General features: G+C 35.6%; 1 protein-coding gene across 1 annotated transcript in view; it reads right to left on the bottom strand.

Moving 5' to 3' along the window:
- LOC136026111 (TNF receptor-associated factor 4-like) overlaps positions 1-20,598 on the bottom strand; it is a 53,844-nt gene extending 33,246 nt beyond the window's left edge. Inside the window, exons 1-3 of the mRNA XM_065702392.1 lie at positions 19,234-20,598; positions 13,210-13,317; positions 1,529-1,690 (exon numbers count right to left, since the gene is read on the bottom strand). Of these exons, the coding sequence (XP_065558464.1) occupies positions 1,529-1,690; positions 13,210-13,317; positions 19,234-19,470 (507 nt within the window). The 5' untranslated portion in view covers positions 19,471-20,598. The remainder of the gene's footprint in view (positions 1-1,528; positions 1,691-13,209; positions 13,318-19,233) is intronic.
- Positions 20,599-24,723: the final 4,125 nt, after the last annotated feature.

The following is a 24,723-nucleotide window of genomic DNA, read 5'->3' on the forward strand; positions in this document are numbered from 1 at the left end:
CAGGTCATGTGTGGAGTCGCAGCCTGGAATCAACACCCATCCTTTCCAGTTTTTCTGACTTTGGCTGGGTCAGAGGCACCGATGGAAAGTGGCTTCCCATTTGGTTAGGTTCCCTTCCGTCAGCGTCAAAAATCTGTCACGAGACAGTGCGTTGTGGTTGCAAAAAAGGGTGTGAAAGAAGGTGTCGCTGCAGGAAATTTGACCTTAACTGTAGCCCACTATGCTAGTGCAAATCAAAGTGCTTTAATTGTTGAACATGTGATTATTCTATTTACCTGAACATTCGATTGATCTCTTTGTGTTCCTGATAAAATTATCATTCTTAAATGCTTTAATCCGTCCGTTTAGCTCATGTTGATCCATTTACAATAAATAAAGAGATGAAGAGTTAACAAGTATTTAACTGATTTTGGTTTAGCAAATGTAAACAAAGGCCATAAATTGGACGCGTCTTGGTCTCATACTTGGGTAATTTTTACTGTACAGACTGTATTACTATTAGGTGTATGTCGGAATGACAGAACGATATTTAAAACTCCTGCATTAATTACTCCACTTCAGCCTATTATATCGGGACCATGAACCTCGCGCGATTCGGAAAACTGACATCTAACAAAATCTGAAATATCGATTGCTCCTAATCCGCCCATTTGAAGTCATTACTTCTTGTTTTGACAAAAGTGCCTAGCAACCCTACGGTACAACTTAGGTTAGTTTTACGTTCATATTCGGAACTTCTGCCATCGATTACCCCATACTGGCCTATTTGAGCGGTCATATCTTTTCATTTTGACAAACTCATATTTTCGACCGCCATCTTGGATTTGAGGCACCTAGCGGCACTACGGTACAACTTAGGTTATTTTTAAGCTCATATTCGGAACCTGTGCCATCGATTACCCCATACTAGCCTATTTGAACGGCCATGTCTTCTCATTTTGACAAACTCGTATTTTCGTCCACCATCTTGGATTTCAAGCCACCTAGCGGCGTTCGGAGGAAAAATTTCGCTTGCGTAATGAGCCATGTTAAAGAGCATGCTCGAAAGTACATCTCGGCGAATTTTGGTGCTTTCCTCAAACACGGAAGTATTTTGGTGCTTTTCGCCCGCACTATAATGCTTTACCGGAAGAGTAAAGGAAAGCTAGAAATATAAAACCGTGCAGGTTTTATTTAGTTTTACGACTTTAGGCACTAATATTCAAATATCTCGTGGTTCGACCCACCCCTAGCCCTTCACCAGCAGTCCTTTGTTTCCAATACAAGCAACTTGACACATTGAAAAACAACAAACTGCAGTAAACTTGGAAACAAACTGTTTCACCTCATTTTAAAAATTTAATTTTGTATTTTTTCCCTAGAGAGGAGGGTAAAAAAAAAATCCCCCATAACCCACTAAAAGACTTAAAATGCTCAACGCTAAGGCCATCTCTCTATATTTTCAACCTATGGAATAAATTTACATACTTCTTTAAAAAAATACCAAAATCAAGTCCTTGTGGTGGGCCAGGGAGCCCTGAAGTCTTACCTCATACTGTTCTCCACTAAAGTCACCATGACAATGCTCGCATACAACTCTTCGCCTAGGACATGTGAATTTCAGGTGATCAGCCATCATGAAGCGAGAAATTTTAGCCCCACAGTGGGCAGTACAAGGGGTTGCATCATATTTACAAGTCATCAAATGTCCCTGTAATGAAAACAAGACGATATAGTGATATCGACAGTATCTTTCCAAGCGATAATTTTCCGGCGTTACTTTAATTCTTACGCACCATCTACTGCACACTGTCTAATCTTTAGGGAGAGTATAAATAGATAGCGCTGTGTTACAAGCATGAGAAATGGTGAAAAAAGTTTCATAAAATTATGTTAAAAGTGGTTGATTTTTTTAACAAACTTATTCATAATCTAGGTAAATGTGTTTTGAAAAATATTCACACTATATACAAAATAGGTGATAAGGACAGTGCCCTTTGGAGAAGCAAAGGGTGGAGGTAGAGAGGTAAATTAATTCCTCGAGGCCTATTTTAGGCTCTTGATCTATTCACGAACGTTTTGTTCACATAATTCATCTATATTTTCAGAGAAAGCAGAAAGTGTACGATTTAAAAAAAAATGTCGCAATTGTAAACTTGGTCAAGTTCTAGATGAGGTGTTTATTTTTATCTTGGAAAGTGGTTAGGTTAGGAAAGTTCTTCTCGTTGTCTTAACATTTTTCATATACGAACCAATAAGGTTTTGAAAAGGTGGAGTCAATACTCTCTCCAGAAATTATATTTGCTTTTCCGTCGATATTCATCACTCATCATTAATTAATCTAGTTTTAAAACGGTGTACCTTTTTCTCCATAATACGAAATACTGCTATTGGCTTAGGAAAATATTTCACAAAATTACACCAATGAAAGCCTTTTTTCAAATAAAATAAAGGATAGTAATATATTTTTTCGCGTTGGTTTAGTGCTTAGCTGCAGGGGATCAGGAGGTGCCGGGGCCTCGAGCCCTACCCACTCATGATTATTCTGGCGCTCTTATTCCATTTTTTCCTTCTTTTTTTTTCTTCTTTTCTTAAACAGACCTGTCAATTTGGTTAATTATTGGCGCCATTGGCCCCCCTAAAGATTTTGCTCTAGATCCGTTTTGTTAGCTGGGACAAATATTAGAGCCACGATTGGAAATGTGCCAAACATGCTGCAAAATTAAAGTAATATAATCAAAGCACATTTTTTTTTTTGCAATGAAATAAAGGATAGTAATCTCTATTTTTCGTTAGAGCCAAAACTACAAATATGCCAGTAATGAAATTACTGCCGGGTTCAATGCCGGAATAACTATTTACTAAAATTAGCAAATTTAGAAATTCAAAAAACTACACCCCCTAACATTTAGAGGTAATTTCTCTGCGACACGAGATAACCAGACAAGCTTGTCCTAATGTTCTTGTATTTACCCAATCGATAATCCAGAAAAATAGCTGAGTTAATTTATTTTTAATTCAATTGAATAATCTAAATTGATTATCTTGTCTTGCGTACGGCAAAAACATGTCAGTGTTGATGTTACTTATAATCTGTCAGAAACGATTTTATCTTATTTTAAATTTGACAGTCCTCGAGAAAATTAGCAACCTGGCCGCATTTTGAATTTGTCCCATATCAATTGATATTCTTAAGACGTCAATACTATGAATTACCAAATGGCTTTTCAGATATAGACTATAAATGACTGTCAAAATTGTTAAACCTAGGGGAAATTATTATGTTCTAATTCCGAGCGACATTACGTGAATATGAGAAAACAAATTCCAGGTGAATACGCATAAACTCTACACAAGAAACACAGAGGTGATAGCAATGATGGCTTTGATCTCCGTAAATTTGAAGCGTCTAAGAATAAGTCCTTATTGATCTAAGAGGTATGAAACTCCACCAATCATTTAAATGCACAATGATAGAAGTTTTCTAAAGTATTTTATAAAGAAATTGGGATCAGAAAATCATGACACAATTCCGGCCCAATAACTTACAAAAGAAATTATCTTTGCTTTTTTTTTACCATATACAACGGGAGTGACAGTTCACGAGGATGAAGGGGTAGAGGGCAAGGGACAAAAAAGGTATTTTCCAGAATCGCGGCAAACTTTGTCTATTCAGTATTTATTTTTATTAAGGGTTTGTGGCCAAGGACGTATCCATCCTTTTTGTTCGGGAGGGAGGGGAGTGGTTTAAAAAAAAATACTTTAAAGGAAGCATGAACATTTTTAATGTCCATTTTTGTCACGTTTTTACCAGCCAGGCAAAAATTTCAAGGGTTAAAACCCTATACCCTCCCCCCACACTGGTTACGGCCTTGGTTATGGCTATACAGGAACATTGTCGGCAAATAAGTATTATTATTCTGATAGAAAAAAAAAGAAATCATTCATTTACTTTGTCATGAAAAGTAATCTGGTCTTAAATTAAGTTTAAATCATAAAACGCTTAATCTGTCTCAAATTAATAAAATCAGTTCCATGCTCATTTTCAGATTGACTCGTGCTGCCAAAAGAAAGATAAAATCTACAAAACTGTTGTCCTATTTTTTCTACTTAAGCATTGAAATAAATCGATCACGACGACCCTGAAATTGAAGTACTTAAAATACTTATAGCCAGAGGCACCAATTGGATGGGGGTTCAGGGAGAACACACCAAGAACACACCCATCAAGAATTAGCTAATATGCATTTTTGCTACTTTTTTACGAGTCGGACAAACATGTCAGGGGGGATCAAACCTGATAAGTACCCCTGGATAATGCTGAATAATGCCCTTAATATGACCCTCTAGATCTTGAAAAATATCTACCTCTCTTGATTTTGAAAAATATCTACGTTTCTAGATTTGTCAATAAATTATATGCTACTTACTTATTTCTAATAGCTTCAAGAAGCATAAAAGATAAGTAAATAAGGTTACAAAAACACTCCGACAAAGCATGATTGCAGCGACAGCTGTAGCCAAGTAAAGAGCGAACCATATCCCATAGTAACCAAAAGTTAAAAAACATGTTTTGAAAAAAAACTGCTTAGTGAAAAAAATTTTTAATCTGGCACTGACTCATGAGTGTTAACTTTTATTTCGGTTCATCTTAAAAATAAAAGTTTATTGCGAAAAGAGATTTATGGTGATTTCCATAAAAAGTCTGAAACCCCTAGAAAATGCGTCAGCTCAAAATGTATTGTACCATTGGAGTCAGCATGGTCGAAAAGTTGTACAGGGGAATTACAGCCCCCTGCATCGGTAGCACATATCTGTCTACCGTTTTTTTTTTTTTTTTTTTTTTTTTTTGTTTTTTTTTTTTTTTTTTTTTTTTTTTTTTTTTTTTTTTTTTTTTTTTTTTTTAGCGGGTGTAGCGGGCTACCAGAACACCATAGAGAGATACTTAATGGCTTATTCAAAAGCTACTCCTCATATTTACGTGATTTTCATAAATTCCGCCATCTGCAAGTGCCATATGGCACTGAAATGGCCCTTTTTGTGCCATTTCTAAATGATGGGACTAGTGGGCTACTAAAACTTCGTACAGATTTTTTACAGCTCACATAAAAGATGTTGCTCATATCTACGTTTTCTCTATAAAATCTATTATCTGCAAGTGCCAAATGGCAATAAAAATGGTACTATGGTGCCATGTCTCAAGTGGAAAATCTGGGACTAGTGGGCATCAAGAACTTCTTAGAGAGATGTTTAGTGGCTCATTTGAAAGCTATTGCCATATCTAAGTGCTTTTGATCAGTTCTGCCAGGCATAAATACCATGTAGCACTAAAAACAGCACTTTCAGTGCCACTTCTTAAGTGGAAAAGCTTGGAAGTATAAAACGATACCATTGTAATAGTTATGGTCCAAAACCTTTAACTGGAGTTTTACAAGAACACCTCCCGTATATTCCCCTTCCCAGTCCCCTTAGTAAGTCTCATTAGTCCTTTGGGAGAATTCACTATGAACTCTTTAACACGGTCAGGCGACGTTGGAGCTCGCAAAACGATTTTAAAATATCGAATGTGCTTAAGAGGAAGAAATGATAGAAGAAAAATTAATTGAATCTAAAAATTCCAAATGACTACTCCTTGACGTACCCCTCCCCTCCTCCTGTTCGCAAATGTTGTGCTTCGCAAAATATAGTTTAATGCTCTCAATCTCTATAATAAAAGCCTTTATTAACTCAATATTTTATAATAGCCAATTAAAAATGTATTTGCTGAATAAGGTCTAATAACTATGTTTTAGGGGATGACATAACTCTCCATAGTCTTTGGGGAAAGGAATGTAAGTTACGCAACTTGTTCCTACGAGAATTAAATATAAAAAAGTTTTTTTTTAACTACAAGTAAGGAGCGACATTAAAACTTAAAACGAACAGAAATTGTTCCGTATATGAAAGGGGTTGTCCGCTCCTCAACGCCTCGCTCTTTAGCGCTAAAGTTCGACACTTTTTCACAGTTCCACTTTTTAAAACAATAAAAAACTTGAACGTGTCTTTGCGGTTATTAAAGAAGCATTTATTGTAAAAAACTTGAACGTGTCTTTGCGGTTATTAAAGAAGCATTTATTGTATGCTTATGTTTTGAAGATAATTTTAATTGTATACAGAAAGTTACTGTTATCATTGCTGGTGTAAGACTATGAAAAGCTTTATAGATTAGTTTGTTGTTGTCAGGCTACGTACTTATTTTTAACTAACAAATCAACATTCTTGTTTTTATACTTGGTTCCTGTATTTTCAGTAAAGCGCTAGTTTTCTATAATCCTACAAACATAGAGAAATATGATTATTTGGTTTATTTCTACTAACTTTATTGATATATGTTAGATAGACTGTGAAGCAATAATTTTAGTTCATTTCAAGTTTCAACTTCGCTCTTTACTTCCCTCAAAAAACAGTTTTTTTTAAATTAATTGAACAAAGCATCAATCAAGGGGAAAAAACAACAATATCGCAATAAGCCTTGAAAAACAACTGGGTAAAATGCATCAAATATAAATGACGAAAGAAGAAAATATTTGAAGCATTTATTACATTCTGGAAGAAAGGGAAACATATATTGAGAAAAAAGAACTAGTTTAGCCTTAGCAAAGGAGTTATTAATCCCTGTGCTCATTAAGAGCTGTTCAATCGAGCTTAGAAAAACAAGGGGAAGATTTTTTTTCGATTTCAATGTATGTTATCTTTTAATTCGTGTTGGCAACATTTAGCGGGCAAGAAATATAGGGAGGTCCATATGTTCCATCGAATGAGGAACGTCAAGGTGGTATACACGCTGAAAATAGATGCAGATGATCAACCCAGGTTGTTGACATACGTAACATAATTTGTTTGAATTTCAACATGTTATTCTGAAGTAGTTTTGTCACAAACAATATAAGTCGAATAGGAAAATTTGATTTATAATGAAAAGCAAGGCCGTAACCAGGGGAAAAGGGGCAGTGTGAGAGTTTGACCCTCCACCGAAATTTTAGCCCGACTGGTAGAAACGTAGCAAAAATGCATTTAAGGCCTACCGGAAGTCCAAGCATTTTACTCCCTCGTCAATTCTTTTTCTGAGGCGGCAACTCGACAACTCTTCGTCGCTTCAACTAAACAAACATGAGAAGTTTGAACTTAAAGGGTTTCTCACTAGAAATTACGATTATGCGCAGGTTATCCTTAGCAATTCTTCTCCTCATTATTTATACAATATATATATATATATATTAACTGGTAGTTTGGTGTCTGCATGCTACTTAAACCGACTCTGTTTAATCCGGTTACAACTAGCTATGTTGCATTGGTAACATGAGGTGTTGCGGCAACCTTTGTTCGGCTTCGCCGAGTAAAGTGCTGCGAAAGCAACCCTTTGGTTCTGTTTCCTCGCTTCGATTAAACGCTGAAGTTGTTAATCTGTAAGGATCTCAAAATAAATACTAGGCACACCAACTCGCAAAAATTACAAACCCCTCATAGCAACTAGCAAAAGTTACAAACCTCATATGCCATACGGCTCTAACCCCCTCATATACGTAATAATTTCTGTTCGTTTTAAGTTTTAATGCTGCTCCTTACTTTCAGTTGAAAAAGATCGTTGTTTTTAATTAGTAACTCTGAAAGGCGTTTTGTTTTGGTGCGTCTAATACTTATTTTCTTGTGGCTGTGCTTTTTTATGCAGAACAGGGTTTCAAGAAAAAAGGTTTCAAGACGTGGTAATCTTATTTTTAGACTTCGCGGAATGTATGGACCTGGTGATAAATCTGTAAGATAATGAAATATCTATTATTAGACCATATTTATGTCTAGTTAGGCAACTCTATATAATGTCCATCTCTATGTTGACCTCTCGAAGGACCATTGTTTTGGTATAGACGATTTGTGATTGTTATTTTCTGTCCAGAACAGAGTTTCAAGTAGAAATGTACGCAGAATTTTTCGGAGGAGGGAGGGAGGGGAATATTAATAAAAAAAAGTTGAGAAAATGATTTGAATGAAACTACCTAGAAGTTTATAAGAATCTAGAATTTCAGGGAGGAAGGGTTGGATACCAAGCCCCCTCCACATACTTGCCAGATTTACAGTGGTGATCTCACTTTTATATTTAGCAGATTCTGTTGACCTATTGGCTTGTTCCGTAGTTGAAAGTGTGGTGACCAAAATCAGTAAGTATGTTACCCCAAACATTTTTTGCCCCCCCCCCCCAAAAAAAAAGTTATCCGAAATCTTATCTCTCCGTAAATTAACATTCATTAATGCACTAAATAATCAAATATTCCGTAATTTCAAGAAGATTTCGGAGGGTTCAATTGTCTTTTTGGGAAACTAAGGGAAATCCCAAAATGATTCAGGAGCAGGGAAATATCGGCTAAAATCTCGATGTCAACTTTTTTTGCGTCTGTCTGGACCTTAAGCTGTAAGGTAGACGCTCCCATAAATCCAATACAAATAGAAAATTTACAAAGGACTCAGGAGGTAATCATTTATCAAAACATGATCTATCTAACTTATCGAAGGGTTTGCACTTCTATTGACACCTGCTCATAGAAAACATCTGCTGATTTAACACATTCCGTTAAACATCAAAATAAATTTTTGTACACATCTCACGCTACTACTTTTCAAAATCAAAGCCCAATTGCCGGGAACTTTTTTTACATGCGGGAACTAATAGGAGACATCAGTCACGAATATAACTTCAAGGAATATGAAATTTTGCCAAGAGAAGGGGGATAGACTAAGTTTGAAAAACAAATAGTGAACTGACGTAAATATTACAGAAAACTTGAGATTTCGGGTGGTGCATGGCCAAACCCCCCTGCCCCTCTGAACTCAAACATTGATGTTTAAATAATTGTTTAGTGTCCGAAAGTGAGGTGCTTTATCACATCTGAGTCGTCATCAATCCAACATGACTAAAATTAAACACGATACATTTAATCTAAAGCTTTGGGAAGTTCAAAAGGCGTACGGTGATTTTTAAAAATCAAATGCTTTGACCAACTGGAACTGAGCTTTAGTTTTGTGCAAAAATAAAATCTTTTTTCTTTCTTTATATTTCGTATAGAAGAGATGAAAAGTTAATACTGAATAAAACTTATTTATATAATTTTCAAAATATAATGTGTTGGTGATACTTAGAATTTTATTAAGTTTTAAAAGTAGTTTATGTTTTTAAAAGTTCACTTAGAGAAAAGGAGGCAGGATTGAAAAATAATGAATGCAAAATAAAACTTAGTCAAACAGTTTGTGGTAACAATAGTTGGTTGGTGGTTCAATAGTTGCCGAAACTGTAAGAAATAGAGTCTTGATAATAATATATAACTCGAGAGAGTAAAAAAGAATCGAGTTTTGATGCTAGTTCATAATATATAAAATTCATGAAGTTTAATGTTATCCATCAGAAGTTACAAGCCTGAGAAAAACTGATTAATTTTTAGAAGTGGGTCTTCATAAATGATCTAAATGAAAATCACACAGTGAGACTCAGAATATCAGAGAACCCTACCGAAGAGGTTTCAAGCTGCTATATACCTAAATTTGAAATTTTGTATTTTTTGCCAGATGCAAAATCATAGATGCGTGTTAATTGGTTTATGTGTTTGTTTATTTTCCCCATGGATGATCGTTTCGAACCAGTTATCCTAGAAGATCAGGAGAGGGCTAGTTTGATTAGAAATCAAAAAGTTCTAGTGCCTTTTTTAAGCGACCAAAAATATTCGAGGATAGCTAGCCCTCCTCCCACTCCCTTTTTTATCCAAAATTTTGTGATCAAAATTTGAGATAAGCATTTTCTTCAGCATGGTCGAAAGATCTAATGGTTTTGAGGATGAATTGACCCTCTACATCCACCGGGAGAAAGGCTGCAAGTTATGAACTTTCCCCGTTGCTTACATATCGTTTTGGTTATAAAGATATTTATATCTTCATATATATATATATATATATATATATATATATATATATATATATATATATATATATATATATATATATATATATATATATATATATATATATATATATATATATATATATATATATATATATATATATATATATATATATATATATATATATATATATATATATATATATATATATATATATATATATATATATATATATATATATATATATATATATATATATATATATATATATATATATATATATATATATATATATATATATACGTGGGAGAACCTTTCCATTGAGGAGTTTTCGTGGAGGAAGGGCGTTTTCAATGGGAGGGGGAACTAGATTTCCCAGCATTCATTAGAAACTACCAGAAATCAAATAAAAACAACTTTTTTCAACTGAAATTAAGGAGCAACAATAAAATTCAAAACAAACCGAAATTATTACGTAAATGAGGTGGCTGCTCCCTCCTCAGTACCTTGCTCTTTACACTAAAGCGTTTTTCGAGTTGGTAAAAAGCTTACTATTCTAATCAAACGGTCCTTGTGTATCAGGAGTCATTGTTAAATAATTAGAAAAAAGTCAAACTTTAAGGTAAAGAGTGAGTTGCTGAGGACGGGGCGAACCCCTTCATAAAAGTAATAATTTATGTTCGTGTTAAGTTTTGATGTTGCTCCTTACTTTTAGATGAAAAAAACTTGGTGTTTTATTTAATTACATTCAGGAGCAGCAATTCACAAAATTGTGGGGCGGGGGAAGAACAAGGATTGCAAAAATTTTAGTTATTAAAAATCAGAGTTATATAATATCTAAAATATAATGCGTAGATGACAAAGAATTTTATAATGTTTTAAAATTAGTTTCTATTTTTAAAATTTAGTGCCATTGAGAGATGAAGAGGTGGGACTAAAAAACAAAATAAAATTAGTTACATCAAGGAGTGCCAATTCAAAAAAATGGGGACAGGGGGACAAGGATTAAACAAGAGCCAAGAGCTCATATGGCACTTGTGACGAGGTCGGAACCTAAAATTAGACTCGGTATTAGAGTTATCAATTTCATCGCCATAGTACGTCAAGAAGCACCGAACTCGCCAAAGCACTAGAAATCCCTCTGACTCTCCCAAAGAGATCGGATCCGGCCCGCTTATGTCAATCACGTATCTAGAGCTAGTGTTCATTCTCGAACTCGCCAAAGCCTTAGAAACCTCTCCCAAACATATCGGATTCGGTTTGGTTATATTAATCACTTATAAAGAACTTGAGCTTATTCATCCCATCAAGTTTCATACCGATCTCTCCACTCTAAGCGTTTTCAAGATTTCCAATTTCCAAGATTTCCGTTTCCCCCTCCACTCCCCAAGGTCCCTGGATCCAATCCGAATTGAAAATGGAGCATCTGAGACATGATATCTTTATCAAGTTTCATTATCATATCAAGTTTCATTAAGATCATGTCACCCATTCGTAAAGGTAAGGTAAAGGATACGGTATTAGACTTTACAGTCCCTACCGGCGGTGCTGATTTCCGTTTCTTGGCCCTTCAGCCAGGAGGTGCAATGGGGGCCTGGGGGCCAACCATCCTGTGCTTTCGCACACCCTTCCTGTTTACCTTCCCCAGATTTCTCCAGGTGCCCATTTAGGTACCCATCTCCAGGTCACCCATTCGTAAGATAAACATATTTCAATTTTCACGATCTGCCCTCCCTCCAGCCTCCCGGATGGTCAAATCGGGGAATCGACTGTTATCAAGATCGTCCTAGCACGTCCAGAAGCACCAAACTCGCCAAAACACTGGAAATACCCCCAACTCCCCCAAAAAGAGCGGATCCGGTCCGGTTATGTCAATCACGTATCTTGGACTTGTGCTAATTCTTTCCACCAAGTTTCATCCCGATCTCTCCACTCTAAGCCTTTTTCAAGATTTCCGGTTTCCCCCTCCAACTCCCCCAACTTCACTGGATCCGGTCGGGATTTGAAATAAAAGCTCTGAGGCACGAGATCCTTCTAAATATTAAATTTCATTAAGATCCGTCACCCGTTGGTAAGTTAAAGATACCTCATTTTTTCTAATTTTTCCGAATTAACCGTCCCTCCCCCCCCAAAAAAAAATGGTCGAACTGGGGAAGAGAATATTTATAATTTAATCTGGTTCGGTCCGTGATATGCCTGCCAACTTTCATCGTCCTAGCTTATCTGGAAGTGTCCGAACTAGCAAAATCGGAACCAACAGACCGACCGACGGACAGAAAGTGCGATCGCTATATGGCAGTTGGCCGACGGGCAAGTGCCATAATAATGGAGATAATTTTTTTCAAAAGCTAGGGTGAAGGGAGTCTCCCCCTAGATCTCTCAGGTCATGGATAATGTTATTTTAGTTCTAAATTTAAATGATGGACCTTTCTGAATATCGAGTTATAAGAAGAAATATTTTTAAAAACTCTATTGTTAAAATTATATATCATTTTTTTTTTTAATCCTGGTATAAAATCTTTGGTTATATCGTAAATTTTGTGTCACGAGTCATATAATTTTAGGTGTTAGCCTACATATCTGTTTGAGACAAAGCCATTCCAAGGGGGTAACGGTTTGACACCCATTCCCCCCTTCTATACGATGTTTCGTTTACTCATGAATTGATCGCAAAATTGCAGATAAGAAGCCTTTAAGTCTAACCCCGATTGACTCGACTAATTCTTTTAGTATCCCCCCCCGCCTAACAGGTCCTGGTTTGAACGACGGACATTTCAATCGGCGGGGAAAATAGGGCTAAAAGGAGTTTAAAGAGTATAATTTAAAATAAGATTCAATTACTTTGGAAAATTCTCGTTTTTTTTTCTTCTTATCGTGATGCTGAAGTCAAAGCCATGACCATGATCATACCATGACTAATTATTTCTTTGTATTCTTAATTTAGTAGTTGTCACTATGTTTGTTAAAAAGAAAAGTTAGCAATATTCCTGTGTTAGTCTTTATTTGTTTTTCTTTTCTTAACGGGCCGGAAGCCATGTGAGACCAGTATTTTTATAAATTGCATTCAGCCTTCAGAAATAAAATTTGATTTAAATTAGGAGTTCCAAAAACAATAGAACTGTGAACAAGGGCTAGTTTTGCTTGGTAAATAAAATCTAACTTGGCTAATTTAACAACCTAACTAGGCACAAAAATCTCACCTTGGAAATGTTCAACTATACCATTATTCACACTAAATACTGTGTATAGGCTATTTGAAATGACAAGACTTAGTAATTTCAAAGACTCAAATTTCAAATTGGAAACTTACCTTTAAACATCGCAGTTCGTCTGCCCAGTCACACCCTTCTTTATGGTGTATACAGTATACATATGAACTGATAAGACTTCTTTCAGATGAAAGACTACCGTTGCAACTCTTAAAAAGAATTAGACAGATTAATGGATTTATGGTTTACACAAAACTTCAACGCGTCAGTTAGTCTGTAGCAGGATTGCCAAGAGCGGTACAATTGTACCATTTTGGTACAATTCACCTCTAAAGGTACATTCTGGTACAATCACAAATTTTCTGGTACATTTTACAAAATGTCTTCTAAAGTTTTAAGTTTTCCTTTACACATTTATTTAAGTGCCTGTTGTTGGTCTCTTGTGGTCATAATATAGCATAAAGCAGGACAGTCATCAGTACTGTAAGTAAAAAATAGGTGAGCAGCTATTTGGAGGAGTGACACCAAAATGGTATCTGCAGTGGAAAGGAGGTCTCCCAAATATCTTTGAAAGAAGATACGTAATACTTAGTTAACTTTATTGTAATGTAATTTTCCGATCGTCCACGTGTTGTGCGTAGTGCAAAAAAAAATTCGTCTTGCCCATGGCACAACATGCAAAAAAATAGATATGGTACAATTTTTTTTTTTATCAGTGGTACAATTTAGATATATATATATATATATATATATATATATATATATATATATATATATATATATATATATATATATATATATATATATATATATATATATATATATCAAATAGTGCTTTGTAATGAACTGTAATTAAAGAGCGACCGGTGCCAATAGTAACCGAAATTCTTTAAAAAGAAATTTATAAACTGTTCATTAATCTTTGCTTTAAACAAAGCTATTTTAATGTAACTTGGAGTTGGAACGTGACTTCGGGTGTAAATTCATCAATATAAATCAAATCATCACTGCTAAGAAGTTGCATTTTTTGTGCTTAAGCTTATCACTCGGGATGTGCAGAGCTTGAAAACGAACAGCTACAATTTTTTTGCATTATAACAACCTAACAATAAATCTAGTTGCCTTTTTGCTGTCTCGTAAATCAATCGATAAGCTGCCGCTTGAATACATGATGACAAAAAGACGAAACCTCAGGACAACTTGAAATAATTCTAAAAGGCACGTGTATATTTTTTTGGGGGAGATAAAACATGTTTTATTTAAAAATTTTAGTAAGAGGAGCCCAGTACATTAGCAAAATTTAGTGTTTACCCCCCCCCCCCCCAGTTACATCCCTAAGTTCTTCTACGCACTTTTGAGTGACGCTGGACATTTTTTGTTTGGGATTTTATGATGCACATGAATAATATAATTTATTTAAATGCTTTTATAAACAAATGTTTATATTCATTTTTCTGCTTACGATGCTCGTATTAATCAGACGAAATATACAAATAGTATGAGCAGTTTTATATGCTGTTTTATTATGTGCGCTCGGCCAGGAACACTGAGTTCATAATATATAGATAGTATATACCTATATACCTGCATTCTGCGCAGAATGACGTTTCGCATCAGGATTACATCAGGATGAACCATAGTATGTAGGGTCTTAATATTGCTCCCTTGTTCACCGTGAAGTATCTATATTGTTTTGTAATGTGATAAGCCTATGGAATCAATACATAGATTAACAATTCTGTTTTGTTATGTTTATTTTCGTTCTTGTTTCCTGTGAAATTTTTTTTTATATATAGGGATCTCTATTGTGTTTTAGTTTTATTTTACCATGTCACTGGCCTATGGGAATGTAATATCTATGGTTTTTGGTCAATTATTTTTGCAATAAGACAAGCCTATGACTTGCTCCGTTTTATTTTAGATAATTAAAATAAAAATACCACATTTTCATCTAATTTGCCATTTTGAACTGTGAAAATAAATAATGGTCTCCATTTTGTGGCCCTTCAGCCAGGAAGTGCAATGAGGGGTTGAAGGCCAACGATCCCGTGGTTTCCCATACCCTTCCTGCTCATCTTCCCCAGAATTCTCCAGATACCCATTTAGAGCTGGGTCTACTCTGGCTGAGGTTACAGAGTCACGCCATTGACCCCCGTCCCAGCCAAATAACTGGCCACGCCTGGGATCGAACCCGTGGCCCCTGGACAAGGAATTCACAAACCAGCGCTCCTAACCACTTAGCCAGGACGAAAATGAACAAGGAAACTAGTTAAATTTGACAACGTCTTTCATCCGTAAAAATTCAAACATAACAATCCCCAAATAGAACTTCTGTTATTCCTTCAAAGAAAGCTACATTTTCTTAATCTGTTTGGTGACATCTGTGCTTATTTTTCACATACTTTTTTTTTTCAAATTTGGTGGTCGCAACTATGTAAAACTGCATAACAGTCTACGAGGCAGCTAATCCTCGCATACGAATCTCTTTTTCGTTAAAATTGAATTTTATAAAATTTATTTGGTTTCTACTAAACAAACACTAACAATCAGATTTCCTTGCTACTTTTATGGAATTAAATATAAAAAAAATAAGTTTTTTTAACTGAAACTAAGGAGCGACATTAAAACTTAAAACGAACAGAAATTACTTCGTATATGAAAGAGGCTGCTTCCTCATCAACGCCCCGCTCTATACGCTAAAGTTTGACTCTTTCTCTCAATTCTTCTTTTTAAAACAGTAAAAAACTTTAGCGTAAAGAGCGGGGCGTTGATGAGGAAGCAGCCTCTTTCATATACGAAGTAATTTCTGTTCGTTTTAAGTTTTAATGTCGCTCCTTACTTTTTAAAAAAACTTGTTTTTTTTTTAATTTCTGAACGTTTTTGAATCAATGCATGTTTTGATTTTGGCTCTCCGCAGAGGAATAATCAAAACGAAATTTGCATTTTTTTCATTTTTTTTTTTGGCTAAATGGCTTTCTCATAATTTTGATCGAATGATTTTGAGAAAAAAAGAGCGGGGAAGGAAGCCTAGTAGCCCTCCGATTTTTTGGTTAATTAAAAAGGCAACTAGAACTTTTAATTTTTTACGAATCTTTTTATTAGTAAAAGATTTACGTAACTAATAAATTAGCTTACGTAAAGAACTTTTGTATTCTCATGCTTTTATTCCATATATGAGGGGGTTCGCCCCCTCGTCAGTACCTCGCTCCTTACACTAAAGCTTAAATTTTGTCCCAATTCATTAAGAATGACCCCTGAATGACAAAAGCCGTAGAATAAATAGTTGAAATTACTAAAAATACTTTAGCGTAAAGAGCGAGGTATTAGAAGGAGGTGAGCCCCTCATATTGGTAATAATTTCTGTTTGTTTTAAGTTTTAATGCTGTTCCTTACTTCCAGCTGAAAAAACTTTTTCATATTTATTTTTTAATCGTTTTTTTTTTAAATAATGCTAGTAAATCCTGCTCTCCCTTCATGGAAATTTTCTTCTCCCATGACAAATTCTCGATGGAAAGTTCCCCCAGCATATCCCCCTCTTCTCAACCCCTCCCCCAAACCAAAAAATCCTCCTGAAAATACCTGTACACTTCCCAATAACCATTACTATATGTAAGCACTGGTCAAAGTTTGTAACTTGTTGCCCCTCCCACGGGGACTGTGGGGGAGTAAGTCGTCCTCAAAGACATAGTTATAAGGTTTTTCGACTACGCTGAATAAAATGGCTATCTCAGAATTTTGATCCGTTGACTTTGGGAAAATAATTAGCGTGGGAGGGGGCCTAGGTGCCCTCTAATTTTTTTTGTCACTTAAAAAGGGCACTAGAACTTTTCATTTCCGTTAGAATGAGCCCTCTTGCAACATTCTAGGACAACTGGATCGATACGATCACCCCTGGGAAAAAACAAAAAACAAATAAACAAATAAATGCAAAATTTCACATTTTTGTAGATAGGAGCTTGAAACTTCTACAGTAGGGTTCTCTGATACGCTGAATTTGATGGTGTGATTTTCGTTAAGATTCTATGACTTTTAGGGGGTGTTTCCCCCTATTTTCTAAAATAACGCAAATTTTCTCAGGCTCGTAACTTTTGATGGGTAAGACTAAACTTGATGAAACATATATATTTAAATTCAGCATTAAAATGCAATTCTTTTGATGTAGCTATTGGTATCAAAATTCCATTTTTTAGAGTTTTGGTTACTATTGAGCCGGGTCGCTCCTTACTACAGTCCGTTACCACGAACTGTTTGATAAGGCTACTGATAGCATTTTGCGTCTTGTTACAGTAGGACTATGTGGCATATCTGTCAAAGTTTTGTCAAATCAAAAATAATATAGTTATAACGATTGGGGTGAAGTGACTCATTCTAAAGTGTCATTCTAAAGTGACTATGCACATCAGTGCAAGCAGGGCTATCAATTCAATACAATGTAGGAAAGGGGGAAGCTACACTTTTGAAAACATATGGATAGGCAATTTTATAGGGTTTTATCAAAATTTTCAATGTAAACACAAAAAAGTTATTTTTCAATGATAAAGCCTAAAAAGGTATCATCAAATCTAAGGACGCAATAAACCTTTAATGCAGTGATCTCTTGAGCCCCCTTATCCACCCAAATGGTGGGGACTGAATACAAGATCAGTGGCATCATATCATGAAAATCTCGAAAGTTGACAATGTATTTGTCGGAACTTAGAGAGGGCTCAATCTCGCCATTTTTGTCAGCAAAAATACCCCCGTCCCAATGGACAAAGCGTCTTGTTTGCCATATTTGCGCTACCCCTTAATGCCTACCCACAGGATGGAAGAGCCCTCGGATCTGCGTCCCTTTTTTTCCTTCCAAAAAAAAACTAGGCTCTTAAGATTATCCCAGTTATTCCCCTAGTTCCCATGTCATTAACTTATTTTGGCTAACTCTGTTAGCTCCACAACCTCCCCCTTTCCTCCCCAATAAAACTCATATGTGCGTTGCTCTCTCTTGGATAGTACTTGTGAAGTAAAGACACTAATATTGTAGTCCTTATGGCTTCCGACAATGAGAGAGATGTCAAACGTGGAATGAATGTTGATTAACAAGCCTACTATTAATATTTGTTAGCTAAGATGGGACTTGAAGATTATGGGATAAAATTATTTCAAAGACGAAATGAGAAATAGGTAGAATATTTCATAAAGAGATACGAGAAGGAATAATTAATCAATAATGAGAAATAAGAAATTGAGCAAAGAAAAAAAAAAACGAAGCCTTCGAATAAAAAGTCTCAAAACCCCAGTCCATACAAAACAGGTATCAAAATTCAAAATAACAATGTGTCTTGTTTTGATTGAAGCTAGCATTATGTTAAAAAAAATAAATTGTGTTTCTGAATTTTATTTTCTTAGTTGATAAGAAGTCAGAGCCCCAAGCAATAGTTTCGGAAATCCAAAGGAGAGGCAAGTGATGGAGCTGATCCCCCTATCCTCCTAGAAGACCAACAAGGCATACCTAGCAGAATTTTAATTATATTTGGGAAAAATATCAAAATTCAAACTTTTTTATTTGTTTCTAGCATTTACCCTCCAAAAAATTTTTAAAGCCTGCTTTCCACCCCCTACCCCGAAAATTCCTGCGAGTAGCCTACTCTTAATCATGCTCTTCGTCTGACTCAAAGCAACTCTGACAATATTGTATAATCGTAATTAAATCTGGACATCCAACCTTGGCAGTGCTCGAGCTACACCCTTCCCCCTCCAAGGGATCTTCCGAGTATACTCTTTTATTTGAATAAATCTAAGAGTAAAGACGCAACGTCACGAAATCTAGAAAGGGAAAAATGCAAAAAATTATAGTTTATAATTTGTGCTAAATACTTACACATTAGGGGGGGGAAGATGAAGTGAAGCATTTAAAATCATTAGAATGAAGTATTTTAAAATATTAAAAGTTATTTCCAGAAATTTATAGTGTTTTTTTTTCTTAGGAAGAGTAATTGTACACTGCGGCTGCTCTGTTTCTACTATTCTGATGAACAATACCACCCTCCACCAAACATAGACCCTACCATGGGTCCACATTGACCCCTCTTGGCCAGAAATTCGAACATATAGAGATAAATAAGAAATGTAAATGCAATTGGTCTTACCGTTCTGCTAGTATTTTGAGATGTATTAGCGCACTTTTGATTAACGTTATGGCGTCTTTTCCAACAATTAATACTTCCATATTCAATCATTTCACACGCTGGACAGTTACACACAATGCTCCGTGTCTCCTGCACGGCACTTTTCTGTCGATAAAAGCCACGCTCTTCCGAACCGCCTGTCGACAAATTCGTGGGGAAACTAAGTGTACGAGACCATGTGATTGTGTTGCGTCCCATAATTTACGCTACGTGATTCAAATGTCTAACCACAATTTTTTCGCAATGTGGTATTTAATTATTTTGCTCGTTATGCTCACAGATTCTACGAACTTTTTTCTCTGTGACTATAAAATATACCATTAAACGTTCCAGGAAATTCCAAGCCAATTGGTGGACTTGATAATAGCTTTTTATTAAAGTGTTTCAATCTTTACTTCCTTTATTATCTCTAAGGTCAATTATTGTGGCTTAATTACTCAAGACTGTAATTTATGACATTCAAAGAAATTCAAAGAATTCGACTGAGTTTTTTTTTTTTTTTCTTCAGTTGTAAATCAAAACGACCACACAGGATGGTATCACTTCACTATGTGCCACTGTGAATAAACAATTTATACAAACTCAAATTTTGTTAACTGGAGACGCAGAATTTAGTGATTCAATGTCTGATCACAGTGTGATCAGTCTGATCACAAAAGCTGCACAGCCTTCACCAGAACACTTTGATAGCTGCTTCGGGTGCAAGTTCATCATAATCTCTTAAGTGAGGTATAATTTATTCTTAAAGAAGCTGATATCTTGATTGAGGTTAGTCTCATCAGAAGAAGAAAAAATTGTGTTTAGTGAGCGTGGTAACTTAACGTCTAATTACAAAAACTGCACAACCTTAATCACTGCAGTTTCGTTGTCGTTTTGGGTATCAAATGTGTCTTTATCTCCTAGGCGAAATTTAACTTATTCTTGTTGAAACTTATCTCCAAATTTAAAGCAGTCTCCCAATGAGAACGAGAATTTGTTTAATAAATATAGTCACTAAAAGTCTGATCATGAAAGCTGCACAACCTTCACCAGAGCCTTCCCGTTGCTGTTTTGGATGTCAGAGGTCTTTATCTCCTTGGCAAAATGTAATTTATCCTTTGGGACTTATCTTCTAATTGAAACCCGCCTCTTCATGAGAAAATTTTTGGTTATTTTATGCAGTCACTGGAAGTCTGTTCATAAAAGCTGCACAACCTTCACCAGAACATTTTCATTGCTCTTCTGGTTGCTGAATGTTTCGTAATCTCCGGAATCGTTAGGATTTGCTCTTGAGGAGAAAATATTTTCCAATCAAAGCCTCAGCACTACGAAGCATAAACAAAGACTGAGACAAAATACTGTCTAATTCCGGAACTGCTGAAATAAGAGCGAGAGGGGACATCGGAAAGGTCCCCGGAGAGAGCAAAAGAGACAAATTTCAATTTCCTCTCCGTCTCTTGTTTCATAAATTAATTAAGGCGTGGCAAATGAACGGTTTAATTCAAGTTTGAGGAGCTGTAGATTCTGTAAATCAAAGATAATAAGTTCCAATAAGGAAATATCAACCATGACCAACTTGAGTCAATGGGAGGAAGAGGCTGGAAGGGATCAGGAACCAGATATATGGGGCCTCCTTCTTCTTATTTGTGTGATTCAACTACGCAATAGATCTAAAGATACATATCTGTAGTGAGAAGTAGACACATATGCAGAAAAGTAATAGGCGCCCAGAGTACACTTGGGAAGGGGGTTGGAATCCTAAGTTTTTCCAATTTTCTGGGCGCACTTCTTATTCAAATTATCAAATAAAATTCTTCTGAGACGGGCAAAGTCTTGCAGTCAACGTCATTTGTTTGATACACAGTGGGCCAATTTTCAGTAGTAGTCCAAGAGCCAAAATTGTAGATTCGTGAGTCAATAAGAGGCCTATAAACGCTTTCAGTAATAGAAAACGACTGTTTAACTTTAGTCGGCGGAGACAGAAGAAAGTTGAAGTGGTAACTACCCCCTAGAGGGGGAGAGTGGAGACGGGTTTGTAAAAGTTCGAGAGATTGGCGAAAATAAATCAAGAGTAGTATTGTCTTAGGTAGTTGGGACCTTTACAATCTGTTTTAAATTAAAAGCATTACATGTAGATTCACGTCTTAAATCATTTGCGTCACCCATCAGGAAAATTTCTGCATTTGCGGATTTTGAAAGTACAAAGTGAGCACTTGCATGTAATTTTTCGATAAAATTTATTTTGTCACCGGATCTCTGATTAGGGGATTAATACAAACTACACGCAATAATTAAATTGAAAGGACGCGGCAAGACTTTAGTTCGAACACACGCCCACATTATCTCATGAAAGCGAGCAAGACATGGAATTGAGATTTCACTTGGGTATATGTCATTACAGACAAAGAACAGAATTCTGCTACCTTTCTTATTCAGAGGGCGGTTTTCTGGTCTGTGTTTAATAAACTGTGAAAAATCGTTAATTTTTAACATGTGCAAATTTTGAGCTTGCACTTCAGTATTAGCAATTACATCTGATCTATATGTTATTAAATAAAAAAAAAAAGTTTTTTTTAAATGAACGTAAGGAGCGAGATTAAAACTTAAAACGAACAGAAATTACTCCGTATATGAAAGGGGCTTTTCCTCCTCAACACCCCGCTCTTTACGCTAAAGTTTGACTCTTTCTCTTAACTCTATTTTTTAAACAGTAAGAAACTTTAGCGTAAAGAGCGTGGCGTTGAGTAGGAAAAGCCCCTTTCATATACGGAGTAATTTCTGTTCATTTTAAGTTTTAATATTGCTCCTTACTTTCATTTAAAAAAACTTGTTTTTTTTATTTAATTTCTGGGCGTTTTTGAATTAATGCATGCTTTGATCTTGGCTCTCCGCATATAAATAATTAAAACGAAATTTGCATATTCATTAATTGCAATTAGTCGGAAGATTTTGAGAAAAAAGGAGCGAAGGAGGAGGCCTAGTTGCCCTGTAAATTTTTGATTACTTAAAAAAGCAACTAGAACTTTAAATTTTTTACAAACGTTTTTATTGGTAAAAAATATACGTGACATACGAATTAACTTACGTAACGACCTTCTATATTCGTATGTTTTTATTGCGTATATGAGGGGGTTCAACCCTCGTCTATACCTCGCTCTTTACACTAAAGCTTATATTTTGCCCCAATTCCTAAAGAATGACCTCTGAATCACAAAGGCCGTAGAATAAATAGTTGAAATTACTAAAAATACGTTAGCGTAAAGAGTGAGGTATAACGAGGAGGTAAACCCCTCATATGCGTAATAATTTTTGTTCGTTTTAAGTTTTAATGCTGCTCCTTACTTTCAGTAGAAAAAACTTTTCATATTTATTTTTTCATTGCTTTTTCAAATAATGCTAGAAAATCCTGCGCACCCTTCATTGAAATTCTCGTCCCCCATGAGAATTTCCTCCATGGAAATATCCTCCCACGTACCCCCCCCCCTCAACTCCCCCCCTGATCCCCCTGAAAACGCCTGAAAGAATGACCTCTGAATCACAAAGGCCGTAGAATAAATAGTTGAAATTACTAAAAATACGTTAGCGTAAAGAGTGAGGTATAACGAGGAGGTAAACCCCTCATATGCGTAATAATTTTTGTTCGTTTTAAGTGTTAATGCTGCTCCTTACTTTCAGTAGAAAAAACTTTTCATATTAATTTTTTCATTGCTTTTTCAAATAATGCTAGAAAATCCTGCGCACCCTCCATTGAAATTATCTTCCCCCATGAGAATTTCCTCCATGGAAATATCCTCCCGCGTACCCTCCCCCCCTCAACTCCCCCCTGATCCCTCTGAAAACGCCTGTACACTTCCCAGTAACCATTATTATATGTAAACACAGGTCAAAGTTTAAAACTTGCAACCCCTCCCACTGGGACTGCGGGGGAGTAAGTCGTCCCTAAAGACACAGTTATTAGGTTTTTTGACTATGGTGAATAAAATGGCTATCGCAGTATTTTGATCCGGTGACTTTTGGGGAAAAATAAGAGTGGGAGGGGGCCTAGGTGCCTTCTAATTTTTTTGGTTACTTAAAAAGGGCACTAGAACTTTTGATTTCCGTTAGAATGAGCCCTCTCGCAACATTCTAGGACCACTCAGTCGATACGATCACCCCTGGGGGAAAAAAAGCAAAACAAATAAACATCCATGATCTGTCTTCTGGCAAAAAATGCAAAATTCCACATTTTGTAGATAGGAGCTTGAAACTTCTACAATAAGGTTCTCTGATCGGCTGAATCTGATGGTGTGATTTTTGTTAAAATTGTATGACTTTTAGGGGGTGTTTTCCCCTATTTTCTAAAATGAGGCAAATTTTCTCAGGTTAGTAACTTTTGATGGGTATAACTGATCTTGATGAATCTTATATATTTAAAATCAGCATTAAAATGCGATGTCTTTTGATGTGACTATTGGTATAAAAATTCCATTTTTTAGAGTTTCGGTTACTATTGAGCCGGGTCGCTCCTTACTACAGTTCGTTACCACGAACTGTTTCATAGAAAGGATATCCAGTTCATTAAGTTTTTCAAAGTTAAGGCTCTCAACGTTGCTCAACAAAAGTATGGGGAATTGAAAACGACTTGTGAATAATGGCCAAAGGGCGCATCTAACGTTTTTTGTAATGTTACTGGAAAGTCAAAGAGATTTCCTTCAGCTTTTCAGGGAAGTAGACGCTCTGACGTAGGCCTACGTAAAGAATTATCTATTCCAACTGTAATAGATCTTTACTACCTAGTAGCGTTTTCTGGGCAAACGTTTAAAATTTAATTATAGACGGTTAACAATGATTATTCGTTTGGTCCAAATATCAAGCAGCATATTGGGTAAACTTAATTCTTTAGAGTATTTCCTGAAACTGCATTGAGAACATTCTGTTTTGTGGAGCAAAACCAAAGAGAAAAATGGAATTTACTTTCCTACAATTTTTTTGGTAAAAAGTGGAATTGTTTTTCATTGGTTTATTTTCTGTAACGTGTTTTGTAGGGCAATCAAGTTATCGCTTATTTCTGAATAGATAAGCAATCGCACCTTTTTAAAACCTTGTTTATTCTAAAACGTCCTGTGTTATTTTAAGCCAGCAAAAAGCACTCAAAGCTGAATTCCCCTTTATTGGGTTTTCTTCGGGTTCAAACCAGTAAAAGTTCGTAATTTTTTGTTCAAGTAATTTCGAAGTGTGGGTGCAATTATTTCATGTATTGTTTTAAGCTTTGTAAATTTAATAGTAAATGGACTGAGTATAAAAGTTGTATTTTTTTCGTGAATAAAGTATTATGAAAAAAAAAATAATTTTTGACATGTTGCCGGTGATGTGCATTTTTTTCAAATAAGAAGGATTTGAATTGAATCTGAAAAAAAAAACTGTAAACGTTAATCTAGGAAGAATCGTACTCAAAAACAATTCGAAACCGTACTGTTTCGGACGAAACTGAAA

This window comes from Artemia franciscana, chromosome 4, assembly GCF_032884065.1.
Source record: "Artemia franciscana chromosome 4, ASM3288406v1, whole genome shotgun sequence".
Lineage (NCBI taxonomy): Eukaryota > Metazoa > Arthropoda > Branchiopoda > Anostraca > Artemiidae > Artemia > Artemia franciscana.